Genomic DNA, 17,598 nt, shown 5'->3' on the forward strand with positions numbered 1-17,598 from the left:
GCGCGCAGCCACAAAATACGCCGCGCGGCCATGCCATAGACTTAGCCGAAATCCGCACCAAGTCATAAAGAGCATCTGAGAGGAACGAGGCAGCCATCGCAATCTTCGCTACCTCCTGATCCACTAGAGACCAGTCATCAGACTCCCGATCCAGGACACGCTCAGCCCACCGAAACACGGCGCGAGCGACTAGCTCCCCACAAACAGCCGCCTGGACCCCAAAGGCAGAGACATCAAAATCATACTTAAGAAGAGTCTCTAACGCACGCGTCTCCGAGACCCTAAGAGCAGAACCGTCCATAACAGGCACGGTATGCCGCTTAGGAAGTGCCGAGACCACCGCGTTCCCCATTGGCGAAATTAAGGTAGCCCTACCTCCCTCCGGGACGGGATACCCAAGAGCCAAGGCGCACACCAAACGAAACTGCGCCCATAGGCCACTGCGCCAACACAAAATCCCGCAAATCCTGACGCACAGGAAAAGAGCGGGAACCAGGACAGACCCCTTGAAGCAGAGGGGCCCCCATACGCGGGGTCTCCGGCGGCGCCACTGCAAAAATGCAGCACCAAGGAGACCTGCTACACAGGTCTAAAAGCTCATCCCTCTGAATAAAAAAGCGCACCACGGACGCATCTGCTCTGGAAGACGGGAAACCCGCCGCCCCGCTGCCAACAGGCGTCCCCTCTAGAGGATCCTGGAAGCCCGCCAAAGCAGCCAGGTCCTCAACCAGGCCAACACGCTCCTCCGCCCACCAATTCGCAATCCAAGCCCCCCCGCGGGCGCTTGGATGAGGGAGGAGGAAGAGGGGACGCCAAACGAAAAGAGGGAGGCAAAGCCATAGGGGGCGCGGAGGGAAACCCCCCCCCGAAACCCCCCAGGCGCACGTGGGACCCCCAAAAGTCCGCACAAAGAAAGAAAATAAATTGGGGGCAAAAAACCCCTGGGGGTCCCCAGGGACTCCCTGCCCCAGCAGGGGTCCATGCTGAAACCTGCCCCTGTGTTCGCCATACAGGGGGAAGGTCACCTGAGGTTGCAGACAAAATGGAGGGGCCAGACAAAGAAAATGGCGAAGTTCCCGCCAAAAATGCTCCCTCCATAGCCTGAAGCGGCTGAGAAACCTGAATAGTCTCAGCCGCTAAAGCAGGCAAGCCGGCATCAGCTGTCAAAAAATCAGCTGAGAGGGAACCCTTCGGGGAATCCCTCCGTGGGCGGTTGTGGAAGACCGGGCTTCCCCACTGCTCCAAGCCGACTCGCGAGGCACCATCGGCGGGGAGCTCTGGGCGCCTGCAGCCGCTGCCGACGGAGCTCCACCACCTCACCGACCCAAACCGCCGAGTTCAGGCCGGCCGCGAGTGCCTCGCGGCTGGACTAAAATTGTGGCCTACTCCCCCGGAGAAGGGCACAATTGCTCCATACGCGACCTAGCTATAAAAAAGTGCTGGTTACATGAAAAAATACAGTAAAATACAGTTTTCTTAAAGGGAAACAACCCTTCAGACCAGCACTACCTCAGGATTTTTTTTTTTTTTTTTTTTACAGAACAGACTCCACAGGCTCTCGAAGCAATATGCCTTGCTTGACTTAGGGGGCAAGGCTTACTGCTGAGGCTCCTCTAAAAAAATGTGGGGAGGTGGAGGAAGTGGGGGGAGGGACCCCGCTCGTGACCCGCCGGGTTTGACACCCCCGAGGTCGGACGGACCCCCAAACAGGGCCCGACCAAGCTCCGTCCGGCCAAAAACAGGGACAATAAACCCCTAAACAAATTCCAACAGCCCTACCAAGAGAGATGGGTACAGATCACTCAACACCTGCTGGAGACTGAAAGAAGACTGAGGGAAATAGAGAAGGGAGGATAGTATATACTGTCCCAAAGTTTTGTTTTCAGTCTCCACCTGCTGGTCATGATTAGATATATACTCATTCGTAAAGTTAACCTCTACTGGTCTGGAGAGTGCTAAAGAATGTCCTATTTAACAGCATCTTTAAGAGAGCAATTGCTAATCAAAGGCGTCTTTAAACAAAAAGGTTTTTAATTTTGATTTTTAATGGTTTAAATTTGTTTCTTCTCTCATATAATTGGGTATAGAGTTCCAGAAGGAAGGTGCAATAACCGAAAAAATATTTAAGCGCATGGTATTAATATTTTTAAAAGAGGGGATATTGAGAAGATGTTGTGTAGCGGAACGGAGTGATCTGAGGGGGCCTTAGGGTATGAGAAGTCTATTGATGAATTCTGGTTGATTACTAGTTCTAGTTTTACATGTAAGTAGAAGGATTTTATAAGTAATTCTATGTTCGATGGGGAGCCAATGTGCTTTGATTGAATTTCCTTGCCTGGAAGATAACTTTAACAGAAGTATTTTGAATGATCTGCAGACGTCGGATTTCTTTCTGGGTGATCCCTTTGTATAAGGCATTACAATAGTCAATATAGGAGATTGCCAAAGAGTGAATTAAAGTGTTGATGGATGAAGGTTCGAGTATTTTGGAGAGAGAGAGCGGATCATTTGCAAGCAGTAAGAACATTTTTTCATCACAGCACTGATTTGATCATGGTTTGAATGCTGTCGAGAAACGTCGTCGAATGGACACTTCCAAGTTGATTTTGCAGTATTTTTAGCAAGTTGGTGCCAATATTTTGTAATGACTAGTTACTGTTGAAACATGGTTAAACCACTATGATCCTGAGACAAAATAACAGTCGGCACTCAGGTTCTCCAAGGCCAAGGAAATTCAAGACCCAAAATTCAGCAGGAAAGGTCATGGCCACAGTGCTTTGGGATCAGGGAGGTGTTGTAATGACAGTGACTATCTTCGAAGGGGCCAAACATTTAATGCAGAATACTGTAACTTGCTGTGCCAATTAAAGGAGGCATTGAAAGAAAAAAGGAGAGGGAAGGAGTTCTCTTTTTTTCAAGACAATGTACCTGCTCCCAAGACTGGCAAAACGATGGATGTTTTGCCACAGTTGGGGTTTCAGTGCATAGACCATCTGCCCTACTTACCAGATCTTGCGCCATTTGACTATTTTCTGTTTCCAAACCTTAAAAAGAGTTTGAAAGGGTGGCAATTTTCAAGTGATTTTCGGAGGTGATTGGAGTAGTATTTCAGTGACTGGACATCAGAGTATTTTGGGGGTTACAGAAACTTCAGACATGATGTGCCAAATGTGTTGAACTTAGAGGTGATTATGTTGAATAACTTATAAGTTTCATGGCTTCACATCATTCCCTTCTTGGTTGGGCTGAGGTCTTTTCAGCACCCCCTCGTAAACTTGTTGGCTCCCCTCTTGGAGGGGAGAATAACATGCCATTGATGGTGCTTGAGTTTGGAGAAAGTAGTGGCCATCTGGTGTCGAGGCAGGTAGGACATAAAAATATCCTTAATGAGTCAGACCAATGGTCCATCTAGCCCAATATACCATCTTCACACACAGTGGGGGCAGTCAGTGCTGGTGGGTAGGAACAATGCTTGCTTTAGAGAGAGAGGAGAGTACTGCATACGTGGCGAGGCTTCTAGCTCAGGAGAGAGTACTTTTGTCACTTTTAGAATGAGGATATTGTGTCCCTCCATTTCTGAGTTAATAAATCAGAAACAGCCTCTGGGTGTTTGTGTTTTTTGGAAGGAGAAAGTCTAATACTGTGTCTTCTCTCACTACACCGCTGTCCAGGCTGTTTAATTTCTACGAATGTTAGATACAGGCTATGAGGCATTGGGTCTTCGGTCTGCTTCTAATCCATGACGTTCTTCCTGGTCACTTTTTCTTTCTAGGGTTTAAACATCCTGATCCCTTTCTTGGATCGGATCAGATATGTACAAAGCCTGAAGGAGATTGTGATCAACGTTCCTGAGCAGTCTGCTGTCTCATTGGGTATGAACATGTTTCTTCTGTCTTAATCCGTCTCTGGATTCCAGTTCTGCAAGCCCTTGCTTGGGTCTAGCATGCCACATCACTTTCTTGCTTTCTCTTTGGGGTGCCACACACTGGTAAAAGGGGGGTTGGCTTTCATGCCGTTTCATTGTCTTATCATCCAGCTAGACCAAGGGGTATGTTGATATTCCTCTCATCAACAGATTGAGGCAGACTTGAAAATTATGTATAACAGGTGCTGCAGCCAGGAACATTCACTGCCTCCAACAGGGGGTGCAGTAGGATACTTTTTCTGAGTAGGTTTGTCTCCCCAGGGTGCAATCCATGGCTTTAAGTCCTTGAGGTTGAGCCTTGATCTAGGTGTAATTCCCAGGGGCTGGTCCATGGACTGACCTTCCAGCCAAGTTTGTAGGTGTCTGTCCCTCTGAAAATGTGCTAATGGTTCAGAGCAGTGACCCTTTGAGCTCTGAAGATCTCTTTTACCCCTTTCCCATGGCTAAAGGTACACGTTGTTGATCCTTGTGCATACTTTTACCCATGTATAGGGTTAACAGTTTTTCAGAAGCCGAATATTCAGGTATATGGCTTCTGGAAACTGCTCTTCTCAATGATAAACCTGGAGGCCTAGGTACCTTCTCCATAGGGCTTAATTTTCAGACAAAATGAAAGTGGAACTAAGGAAGGGCCAGGAGACATAGGAAAGAGGGGCTGGATAAGGCTCTGTTCTAGGCTCCTTTCACTCCTTGCTGGCTTCCTGGATGGGAGGGGCTGGGGCAGAGCATGCCTGATACTCTGGAGTAGGATTAGCAGTCCATTAAAAAGAGGACTTGTGGGGTTTTCCCAGACGTATGATAACCTTACCCACTTTCTCTTATATTACTTAATAGCTTTGTACATTCATTGGGGCAGTTGCTGGAAAAAGTGAATTTTTTTTTTCCTTTTATATTTGCTGATATAAAAGTTCTGGTCCTTCACCTCTTTGGAGGCAGCTAAGACTAGGGACTCCTTTTACTAAGGTGCGCTAGCGTTTTTAGCGCACGCAGGATATTATCGCACGCTACGCGGCTAGAACAAACGCCAGCTCAGTGCTGGCGTTAAGGTCTAGCGCGCGCTATTCTATGCCCTAACGCAGCTTAGTAAAAGGAGCCCTAGAATTACTTATTGTATAGATTTGATTGAAGAGTAGATGATTCAATATTAGCTAAAACTGAATAAAGAAAGAAAAAATAATTGTAGTTAGTGGGTGGTCAGTAGGATACCAGATTAAATCAGACTAACTCTGTTAAGAACATGAAATATAAACCTGTATTTACTGTTGAACCCTGGGTATAATGTTTAAGAATAAGCTTTCTCTTGATCCTTCCTTATTAAGAAATATTTTCATATAATGCAAAAATTGAGACAAATTCATAAATTCTTTATTAAAGAATATAATTATCAGCTTTTGATTTGAGCTTTAATGTCACAAATTATTACAGTGATACCATTTATTTGGAATGCCCTAAGGCAGAGGCATCCAACCTCGCCAGATCAGGTTTCCAAGATTTCCCCAATGAATATGCATGAAATCGATTTGTGTAAATGGAAGCAGTGCATGCAAATAGATCTCATGCCGATTCATTGGGGAAATCCGGAAAACCTGACTGGATTGCAGCCCTCGAGGACCGATGTTGGGCAACCCTGCCCTAAGGCAATGTTTATTAAAAAAAAAAAAAAAAAGCTGCAAACCATTCAAAATACAGCTTATACGCTTAATCTTCTTTTTAGTTAAGCCAGAAAGAATTACTCCTTATTTGATTTGCCTTCATTGATTAGCAGTTGATTCAAATTTTATTGTGTCTTCCTGTAAGATTGTACCTGGTGTTGCAATGCAGTATATCCTCCATATTTTCAGAGGCAAACCTTGTTGTCAAGGATAGTATTTGTCTGTTTCCCCCCTCTCCCCTCCTCCTATCTAGTCCATGGGACTAGAAGGAAACGTTACCCTACAACTAAACCATGTTACTTCAGTGGAGAAATGTTGCTCCTAGCCTGCTTCTGAGTGGTCAAAGACGCTGGTGTCCAATTGGTTTTTCTGTGCTTTAGGCATGGACTAGATTCTCGCAAGCATCCAGTCTTTCTCTAGTGGACCTGGGCTTGCTTAAGCTCTTTATCAGTTCTCTTATTTGCTGGGCTCTTCACTCATGGTAATTCAAGCTGAAGTCCAGCGCTTCTGTTTCTATTTTTCGGATTCTTACGCTCAGGAATATCCACCAGGTACTAGACGTCTGCATAAACATTATTTGTGACTATCTGCTGCTCTTGTATAACCAGATCTCAAATGTTAAGATTACAGTTTTTAGCAGAAGCTTAACCCCCCCCCCCATGCAGATAATCCTCATAACTTCTGAGATTATGCTTTATCTCAGAGAATAGATGGATAGATCCCCTCTGGGTCCAGCTTCCTTATTCCAGTATGATTTATTTATTTTTATTTTTTTCAAGTTTATTTAAAAATTTGATTTGTTCGCAATATCATAATCCAATGCGATTTACAAATCAGGGTAAGAAAAGAAAAACAAACAAAAATCACACATCTGTTAAAAATTAAGACATTACAGGACACAATAGGAGGGTGAGTTTAAATACGATTCAAAAACAAAAATGAACAAGGGGTTAAAACTATAGGTTGGGAAAGAGTTACCCACTTAATTTTCCTTTAAAGGAGTTTTAGTCCGCTATAGGATGTTTGAGTTATAAAGAATTCAAGTAGCTCACTAAAAAGCATCCTTAAAATGCCAGATTTGTCTTCCCTTAAATAAATTGGAAGTGAGTTCCAAGTTTGAGGTGCCGTAGAGAAGATCGTGTCTCCTTGAGTAAATGAATCTTAGTGAGGGGACGATGTATCCTCAGATCTTAAAGACCTTGTTGGAACGTAAGGGATTAGAAGCCTTTCTAAGAATGCAGGAGCTTTATTCATTAACGTTTTGTGTGTAAGTAACGCTATTTTGTATGTAATTCTATAATTTACGGATAACCAATGTTTTTCCTTTAATAGGGGAGTTACATGATCAATTTTTTCCTTTCTGTAATTATTTTTATTGCAGTATTTTGTAGGATTTGTAATCTACGTAATTATTTTAAGGTTATTCCTTTGTACAAGGCGTTACAGTAGTCTATTTTTGATATGATTAACGAGTGTATTAAGATATTCAGTGATGATTCGTCAAGGAATGAGGATAATGATCTAATCATCCGTAGCCTATAAAAACAGCTTCTAACCAGAGAGTTTATTTGCTTGTGATAATTCAATTTCTGGTCCAAAATGACCCCTAATATCTTAACCTTTAGAACTTCCTTTATGTTTATGTAGGATCCTAATGTAAGTCCTTCCCTATATGACGTAGAAGTAGTGAGGTTTGGAGAGCAGGGGGGGAAGGGGAGAGGCAAAGGCAGATACTGAAAGATTCGGGTGCCAGAGAGGATAGCAGGGTGAAAACAAATGGTCCTCAAACCAAAGAGGGACAGCAGTGAGGCCAGAAAGCATGTGGCCAGGAGTGTCTTCCAGCAGAGCTACAGCATGACTGCCACCAGAATAAAAGGTCTGTTGGGAACCCACCCAGGTAAGGGGAGGTGGTGCAAGAGAGAGGCCAAGGATGCACCTTGAATTACCTTATCAGGCAGAGGTCAGAAATGGACAGGAAGTGAGAAGAGGCAAAAGAATCAAGCTTAGCCGAGAGAGAGAGGAGAAGTCTTGCAGAATAGAAATATAGTTTATACAGTCTCTCGGACTACATTGCCCATAATGCTTATCTCGCATGTCCTAGCAAGAAATGACTATAGCAGTAAGCAAAACTGAATTACGTAAGGCATATCTCACAACTCTGTTACAACCAGGGCTTAACAGTCTGTATCTTGGAATTATATCCTGATTCAGTGGGGGAGGAAAGCAAAGACAAAAAAGGCAAGTCCTCTATTCGGTAGTCATTGCCAGTCTCTCCTCTTAACTCCTCTCAGTAGCAAGGCTATTCATGTCCTATGAATTGACAGTTGATCTGTGAGGTTTGGCTGCTGACCGTTCTCTTGGCAGCAAGTCAGATCTGCATGGTCCTTCTCTCAGCTACTGTGTGTCCCTATGGCCTGCTTAGTTATCAAGCAGAAACTGGTTTGCATGTTCTACCTCTCCTTGCCAATGAAACAAATTGCAGAAGGTGCTGTTTTTGGACTACTTCAAGCCTTTTGCGGAAGATGTAACATCCACTCCCCAGCTATCCCAGGTACTCCTCTTAACACCTCTCCTCCACTCCATCCAGCAAGCCAGCTCTAGTCACCTCTAATTTCTTAGGCTTCAGCTAGCTATCCTTTGCCCTCATCATGCTCTATGTTACTGTGGCTTCTGTCAGTGTTACCCCCTGGGCATCTCTGCTATTCTAGTGCTGAGACAGTGACTTGACTGAGTCAGAACTGGAACCTGGTCTCCAAACCCTAAACATTGAGCAGTTATTCCAGTTTTATACCCGGAGCAGTGGAGGGTTAAGTGACTTGCCCAGAGTCACAAGTTGCTGCAGTGGGAGTTGAACTCAGAACCTCAGGGTGCTGAGGCAGCTGCTTTAACCGTTAGGCTACTCCTCCATCCAGACAACTAGAGGATTCGTTGTTGGTATGTTTTTCTGCATACCCTGTTTCCCCGAAGATAAGCCCACTGGAATAACATATCCATCACCTACAAAGCTGCCATCCTAGAAGCAAAAAAGACCTACTACTCTCACCTCCTACAACTTGCCCCGTCTAGATCCAAACAATTGTTCACCCTCACAAACCAACTCTTCACCAGCGCCCAAAGAAAAAGTCACAACAACCAAACAGAACTTGATAGCGAGACTCTCTCGGACTTCTTCCAGTCCAAAGTACAAACCATCCGAGATAATCTTGACACCAACACCAAACCCACTCCTATTCAGCCCCAACTGATTCCAAATACCCCACCCTCCGCCGCTCTCTCCCAATTTCATATGGCCACTCATGCCGAGGTTCTCGAAACCCTGAGAGAACTCAAACCCTCCAACACCATCCTCGATCCCTGCCCATCCAGCCTCCTACTGTCCACAGAAGACGCCATGGCAGAATCCATCCTCCCCATCATTAACACCTCTCTAACCACTGGGATTGTGCCCCTCAGCTGGAAGTCAGCTATTATCAAGCCCACTCTCAAAAAACCCACCCTTGATCCTAACAAACCCGGCAACTATCGCCCAGTCTCCAACCTCCCATTTGTCTCCAAACTCCTTGAACGAATTGTGCTCCACCGACTTCACCCCTTCATTGAAGAACAAGCTGCTCTATCCCCTGTCCAGTCCGGCTTCCGAAAAGGCCACAGCACAGAGTCAGTACTCCTTGACATCATTGATGACAGCTGGGCAATACTCGACAAAGGCAGTGATGCCCTACTAGTCCTACTTGACCTCAGCGCTGCCTTTGACACAGTTGACCACCACCTCCTCACATCCAGACTCTATGACCTCGGAATCAAGGACACAGCCCTCCAATGGATCACCTCCTTCCTCCATCAAAGGACCCAGACTGTCCTACTAGGAACACACAAATCTCACCCCAAGCCTATCAAATATGGTGTTCCTCAAGGCGCCCTTCTATCCCCCCTCCTATTCAACCTCTACATCAGACCTGTCATTGATATAGCGCAAAAATATAGCATTAAAATCCACTCTTATGCAGATGACATCCAGCTGCTCCTCCCACTAGGCGAGAACCGATCGTCCCAAATTACTAACCTCCAACATTGCCTCTCTGATATGAAAACTTGGATGTCAAACAACAAACTTCAACTAAACGCCACTAAAACAGAACTCTTATGGATCAGGAAAAAAAGCACCAAATTCACACGTCCTACCCTAGCATGGGACTCCACTCTACTAACGGCAACAGATCAGGTACGCAGCCTAGGAGTAACTTTAGATGGACACTTATCCCTATCTGCCCACATATCCCAAGTAATCTCCACCTCCTTCTACTACCTCCGCCAACTGAAAAGGATCAAACCCTACATCTCCACACCTGACCTCGCCCAACTCCTCTACGCATATGTCCTCTCCAGAATGGATTACTGTAACTCCCTATTTAATGGACTAACCAAAAATAATCTCAAACGCCTCCAACGTGTCCAAAATGCAGCTATCCGCCTCCTACACAACCTCAACTACCATGATCCCGTCTCCCCAGCACTCCGCGCTGAACACTGGCTCCCAATTAGCCAGCGCTGTGCTTTCAAGGCCCTAGCAGTAGCCCACAAGAGAATTTATGCCACCACCCCCTCCTACATAAAATCTAAGCTTCCCATCTACACCCCCACTCGCTCCCTCCGCTCAAAATCAGAAATACGCCTATGCATTCCCCCTGGAAGGTCCCTCCTCTCAGAAACTGCCCGCAAACGATCCTACAGCCACTTCATCCCACATCTCTGGAATAAACTCCCCCCCCAACTCAGGCAACAGAACTCTTTATTGACATTCCGTAAAATGGTAAAGACCCTCCTCTTCAACTAAAGATCTCCCTCAGTCTACACCCCCCCTTAAACCCCACCTCTCTCTTCTCTCCCCTTTAACTTCTCCTAAATTTCAGTATAGTCCTCTCTTAGTCTGTACTCTGATAAATTGTCTGTACTCTGAAAAATTGTTTGTACCCTGATAAATATTGCACAATTTTGTATGTCCAAGCACCTAAACCTATTGTACATCTTATTTGCCTAATTACTTCTACTGTGTATGTTTACTTGTAGACCGTTCTGAGCTACTGGGAGAACGGGATATAAATCTAAATAAAATAAATAAATAAAAAAAAATTTTTAAAGATGCACCTAATATAAGCCCTACCCCGAAAATAAACCCTAGTTAAGATTGACCCCCAAAGACCCCCCCCCCACGAATGTCCCCAACACTCCCTGACTCCATTCTTGACACTAGTGCTGCTTGATTTGTTGAAAAAAATTGGATTTGTCAATTTAGCAACCCCCACCCCTGCTGCTTTAGGAGGCCTTGGAGCAGAGGTATGTCAGTCTCACGGGGTTCTGCTGCACAGGGGGATGAGAAGGAGGGAGGGATAGAAAGATGCTGCACAAAGGGATGGGGGGAGGGGAGAAAGGAAAGAGGAAGAATTGGGAAGGAGGAGAGGAAGGGAGAGATGATTGTTGTACATGAAAAAAAATAAGACATCCCCGAAAGTACATAAGCACATAAGCATTGCCTCTGCAAGGTCAGACCAGGGGTCCATCGTGCCCAGCAGTCCGCTCCCGCGGCGGCCCCTCAGGTCCCACTAGACCTGCAAGTGATCGTTCACCCAAATCGTTTATTCCCTATTCATTTACTATCCTGTATAGTTACCCTCTGTCTGTACCCTTCAATCCCTTTCTCCTTCAGGAAGTCATCCAATCCCTTTTTGAAACCCAATATTGTACTCTGTCCTATCATCTCCTCTGGGAGCGCATTCCAGATGTCCACCACCCTCTGAGTAAAGAAGAACTAGCATTCGTTTTGAATCTGTCTCCTTTCAATTTTTCTGAATGCCCTCTTGTTTTTGTAGTCCCCACTAGTCTGAAGAATCTGTTTTTTGGACCCAAAATGAATATGAGACTAGAAAGCCATGTAGCATTATCATGATACAATTCTGTTCGGTATGTCAATGAGAACAAGAAGTCAAATTTCATCTAGCAATAATAAACTTTTACTGATTATGACAGGAGTCGCCATACAACATATCACCAGTAATTGGAAAAATTACAGTAGGCTTAATTATACTTTCTGGTGGAATTCGTTATGCCACATTTACAAAATGGAAAGAACAATTGTCATACAAAAAGGGAATTATAATAATTTTCATAAGATTTGGGGACCATTGACAAATTATTGTAATGATTAGACATCATCTTACACTGAAAGTAATATTTATACATGGGGAGGGGGGATGGTATAAAGTTTTATTTAAAGATTTAATCAATAGATAAGAATATAATATTTATAAGATATTTTTGATTAAAATATTTGTGGGTAAGGTGGGTGGGGAGGGAATTAATTTATGTATTTAAGATGATAAAGAAATTCAAGTAATTTGTACAAGTTTTTAATGATGTAATATTGTGTACTTGATGTAAGATGGAAAAATGAATAAAGAATTTGAAAAAAAAAACCTATGAGACTGTTATTTTTGGGGAAACACTGTAGTACAGCCATAGAAAGCATTGTGAGACTTACTTTATGCTGCTGCAGCCAGAGACCTAGCCAGGGGTTTTAACATGCAAGAACTCTTAGCTCTAATATTGTCTAATAAAATGATATTTCCAAATTTCCTCTTCATGTTTTGCAGATAATGTTACGTTACAGATTGATGGCGTGCTCTACCTTCGGATCCTGGACCCCTACAAGGTACCTAAGCCTATGGGACACTCCTGCCACCACCTTGGTTGCAGCATATTTAGGCATTCTTGACTCCTCAGTGTAGTACAGAGACAGTTTTAGCCTCAATCCTTGACCACCTTCATGGTCTTTTCAGTGCCTTGATTCTGCAATTGGATTTCAGTAGCGCTTTTGGTAGATCATGAAATATTGTTGAGATGCTTGGATACGATAGGGATTTCTGGAAGAGTTAGGAACTAGTTTTATGGTGTATTTCGTAAAGAAATTAAGTCAGCACTGTTTGACAAATTTATTTCTTAAATGTGAGTACTATTGTTAGCAAAACTCTACTTTCAGTATATTTAAGTAACTGTTGTATTTTTAACTATTTGTATTTCGCTGATTGTCTAGCCTTTTCTGTGTAAACCACCTAGAAATTGTTTGGTTATGGCGGTATCGAAGAATAAAGTTTTGTTATGTTATGTAGTATGTCAAAAGCTGCCCAAGCTTGACAACGAATGGGGAGCAGGAGCTGCCTTATACTGAATGGGAAGAAGGCCCTTTCTCTATGAATAAGGATCCTGGTGTCCCCTCCAGGTGGGGGAGAGGCCCTGTTCATTGGTTGGAAGGTTTTAATAGTTTTCAGGCATAATGATTTGAGTATAATCATTTTCTTATAGCACCTTACATCCAACCGAGTCACAAGATTACTAACATTTTCAGCTCACGGAGCAAGCAAAGAACATTTTGAACTGCACAGTGTATGATGGGGTGAGCCTTTCCAGATTCATCTTGAGTTTAGCCATGTCTGAACACATTGTACATGTTCAATCATTTCTCTTCTGGCAGAGGGGAATGTCAGCTCTGTTTAAAAATCTTCAAGGTAGTGCCACAATCTGTGTTAAGAGGAATACACTGTACCCTTGGCCTGATTTCTTCAATGTATGAAAATACCAGGAGACACTGGTTCCTGGTTAGACCGTAGGTAAGATTTCTAATGAACTTGGGCTGTACAAATTATCCTTCTCTGGACAATAGTGAAGGAGCTCGCTCAGTATGCACTGCACCTAAGAGCTGGCATCTATGCATTGGCATTTTGGTGGGAGGGGGGGGGACACCAGTACTGGGCAAAAGGCTGAGTTGGTTGTCAGGCAGGTGGAGGCTATGTAGATCTGTGCCAAAATTGAATAATCTGTCAGCTTCCGCTAAGAAGACGTTCTCTTTCTGGCATCAAGAGGGTATAGTGTGTTAAAGCACTGTGAAGGTTTTCACTGATATTTCAGAAAGAAAACATATGCATTTATTCTTTCTGGGTTTCGGGGCGCACCTCTATTTATTCATCCTTTGTAATGGAACTTTTTATGCTGGAACCCCAATCGGAGAGTCTCGATTTGCTCCTTCTTCATCTTTCCCTCAGGCAAGTTATGGTGTAGAGGATCCTGAATATGCAGTCACACAGTTGGCACAGACCACTATGAGATCCGAATTGGGGAAACTCACGCTGGACAAGGTCTTTCGGGTAAGTCTCTTTGCAGCGTCTGCTTTCTTTGCTGCTCTCATTTCTGCCATGTTTCAAATTCTTGTGCAGTAATCTGGATATCTGAGCTCTAGATCTGACACGAGCGCCTTCCTTCTCCCGTGCTTTTAGATTACAGGTGCAGCACCCTGCCACCGCCCTGTTTCCCCAAACCATTTCCTTTTCAGCCTTTGTTACAAGTTCTGCTGGCATGTCCCTTCTTTGGAGTTTGTTTGTTATGAGATTGTTATAGGCTTCGTTAGTATAATTTAAAAAAAAAAAAATCAAAATCAAAAACGTGTTTGGTTCAAAGTAATGGATTTCACTGCTTTTAGATGATGGGACCTTCACAATTAAAACCTGGTAAAATCATATAATGTTTTGAAACACTGAAAAGTTTAAGGGAAATCTCTCAGAGGGTGAACATTTAGAAAAACTATGGGGGACATTGCAGAAAGTACCCCGGCCCATATTGGTTATATACCAATATCTGAAGGGTCGTGTGGTACCATAGTGTGTTTTTCGCAGACATTGGGAAAAGGACTTGTACTGTATCTTTACCACCAAAGAGTGGGATACTATTTGTGAGGAGATGGGACAGGCAGCCAAATGTGCTTTGATTCAGGAAAATGGTCATTGGTATTATACCCCTGAGAGACTCCACAAGATGTATCCACAGTCCTCCGATCAGTGTTGGCACTGCCATAGGGTCATTTCTCCATATCTGGTGGGAGTGTGTGGACTTGGTCCCCTTTTGTACTCATGTGATTCAAACTTTGTCCCACATGTTGGGGGTTGCTGTCCCTCTTGCTCCTCAAAGTTGTTTATTGGGGTTGACCAACATTTGTGTGACCAAATGGCAGACCAAATTATTGAGGTTGGGTTTGGCAGCAGTCAAATGTCTTATTGCGGCTCATTGGAAACAGATACTGGTGCCTTCTGTGAATGACTGGAGAGTGAAATTATCCCTGATGGGGAAAATGGAATTGTTTGAGGCCAAGCGCAGAGGTTATTATATGTCTTCGTTGAATACCTGGACTGTTCTTTCCCAGAAACTGGATCTTTAATGAGAGGGAGCAGGGGGTACCGGAATTCTGTGACTTGTTTTCTGCATTGTGGGTGGAGAGGTAGTTATATTGTTGTCTGGGGGAGCAGCAGAGCTTGGTGGGTGGCGGGAGCTATTGATGTATATGGCAGATGGAGGGAGCCGTCTGAGTGCGAAGGCCCCTGGCACTCGGGAGCACGGCTGGATGGGTCTTTCTATCAGCTGGTTATGGGCTTCATTGGTATTCTTTGTCATTTTGCCTTTGCTGGAGTATTATGTAGTGTTGTACCCATTTCTGACTTGTTCTATGACGTGTTCTGAGCTGTTTATTTGTTTCAAAACTCAATAAAAATTTAAAAAAAGAAAAGTTTAAGGGAAGGTGTTTACATTACTTTACATTGGTGTCTTCTTTCCCACCAATACCTTTCAGTTCTAGACGGTTTACAACAAGAGTTGGCCTGGGCATTTCCAGGGAGGATACATGGTTAATAGATGTAGTATGCTTCGGGGGTCTGTGGAGGGTCGATCAGGTTTAGTTAGATCATTTGACAAATTTCTTGAATAGAAAGGTTTTAAGTTCTTTCCTGAATGTTTTATAGTTGGGCATCATAGTCAGCAGATTGGAGAGGTGGCAGTCTAGTTTTGCTGCTCTGGTGGCTAATAGTCCGTTGTATATTTTTTTGCTTTGATTGGGGGGTGGGTAATAGTCCATCGTATACCTTTGATTGGGGGGTGGGTAAAGTGTGCATGAGTTGGGTTTAGGATGGGAAAGAACTGCTTACATGCTTTTTCTTGGCTTCTTTTATAGAGGAAGCTCTTAGGCGGTTTCATTTCATACCAGGTGTTCCTTAGTTCATTGTTTCCTAATCATCCCCTGAAGGCACACCTAGCCAGTTAGGTTTTCAAGGCTGATACAATCGGCATTCATGGGCTGAATGTGTGCTAATTTCTCATGTATACTCATTGTGGCAGTCTTGAAACCCCAACTGTCTAGATGTACTTCAAGTTTCAAGTTTATTTAAAATTTTTATATACCGCCCAATTGGCCTTCTAGGCGGTGAACATTGTCTTAAAAACATATATGGAATAACAATGCATCCTTTAAAACAATAACCATTATTAAAAACATTTAAAAACAATACTTCCATGGGAGGGCTGGGTAACGCAGCCCTCCCATGGAAGGCTAGTTGGTTAAGTTGAAGATCAAAGAGAAGAGAGAGGGAAGGAGAGAGGATGATTGAGAGCGTGGGGTGAGTGAAGAGGGAAAAGGATTGTGACAGTGGATGGGGGAGTCTGGATGGTTGGAAAAAGCCAGACTTTTTGAGTCCCCATAGAAAGAACTTAAGAATAGCCTTACTGGGTCAAACCAATGGTCCATCAAGCCTAGTAGCCCATTCTCACGGTGACCGATCCAGGTCAAAACCCTAAGAGTAGCAACATTCCATGCTATCGATCCAGGGCAAGCAGTGGCTTCCCCCATGTCTTTCTCAGTAACAGATTATGGACTTTTCCTCCAGGAAATTGTCCAAACTTTTCTAAAAACCAGCTACACTAGCCGCTCTTACCAGTATTGTGATTTATTATAGAAATGAAGTTCCACATAATGCTCATTGTTTTGGATTTCAGCATAACCTGATTCAAGCATATTTCTGGAAGAATGGGAAGTGATAATTGCATTCCCTAATTGATATTTAATTACCGTCTGGTAAATGTGGCAATGCTACAGCTACATGTTACAGGATTCTTCTATCCCTTTCCTCTGCGCTTTTCCCCTTTAGGAGCGAGAATCTCTGAACGCCAACATCGTGGATGCCATCAATCAGGCCTCTGATTTTTGGGGGATCCGCTGCCTGCGCTATGAGATCAAAGATATCCATGTGCCCCCACGAGTGAAGGAATCCATGCAGATGCAGGTATGCACAGCTTTTTTGCAGGGAAGGATCCTGGAACACAAGCCTTGTGCTGGCAGATGAAATGAAGATCCGGTTAATGGGGAGGTGAATCGGCAGTGTTCTCATGCTCTCCATAGAACCAGTAAAGTCCAGCCTGCCACACACACACACATGGGTCTGATGAGGATTCCTTTTCCTCTTCCTGAGATAATGAAACTTTTTCTACCCCTGATGTAGGGAATGTCATGACAGCAGAGAAATGGTTGAGGACTCTTTAGCCGTCTAGTGCCTGTCCCTTGGGAGCGAGGCTACAGCGAGAGCCACCAGTCCAGACCAAATTGGCTCTTTAATATGGCCTCATGAGAGATCAGCATACCGGTTTTACGTTTCCCTTTTGTCTTCATCTAAACATAAATAACCATGTACTGTATCACACAGTTCCTGTGTGTACAATAATACTGTAAAGTTTTGAACATAAGAATTGCTGCTGCTGGATCACACCAGTGGTCCATCGTGCCCAGCAGTCTGCTCCCGCGGCAGCCCTAGGTCAAAGACCAGTGCCCTAACAGACTAGCTTTACCTGCTTACGTTCCAGTTTAGCAGGAACTTGTCCAACTTTGTCTTGAATCCCTGGAGGGTGTTTTCCCCTACGACAGACTCCGGAAGAGCGTTCCAGTTTTCTACCACTCTCTGGGTGAAGAAGAACTTCCTTACGTTTGTACGGAATCTACCCCTTTTAACTTTAGAGAGTGCCCTCTCATCCTCCCTACCTTGGAGAGGGTGAACAACCCATATCCCAAATGGCCCTCAAGGCCCCCAACTACCTCGGCTTTAGAAAACTACTCAAAATCCGCCTCTTCCAAGACCAGGATCCCAACGCCCCTTCTATCTA

The 17,598-nt window shown here is 44.1% G+C and overlaps 1 protein-coding gene across 2 annotated transcripts in view; it reads left to right on the forward strand.

The window, feature by feature from the left end:
• The window catches only part of STOML2 (stomatin like 2), a 66,587-nt gene that overhangs the window by 12,439 nt on the left and 36,550 nt on the right, over window positions 1-17,598 (forward strand). For both annotated transcript variants that reach the window (XM_033936215.1, XM_033936220.1), the window contains 4 exons: window positions 3,773-3,872; window positions 12,225-12,283; window positions 13,671-13,772; window positions 16,593-16,727. In XM_033936215.1, coding sequence (XP_033792106.1) covers window positions 3,773-3,872; window positions 12,225-12,283; window positions 13,671-13,772; window positions 16,593-16,727 — 396 coding nt within the window. The remainder of the gene's footprint in view (window positions 1-3,772; window positions 3,873-12,224; window positions 12,284-13,670; window positions 13,773-16,592; window positions 16,728-17,598) is intronic.

Source organism: Geotrypetes seraphini, chromosome 1, assembly GCF_902459505.1.
Source record: "Geotrypetes seraphini chromosome 1, aGeoSer1.1, whole genome shotgun sequence".
NCBI classification, from domain to species: Eukaryota; Metazoa; Chordata; class Amphibia; order Gymnophiona; family Dermophiidae; genus Geotrypetes; species Geotrypetes seraphini.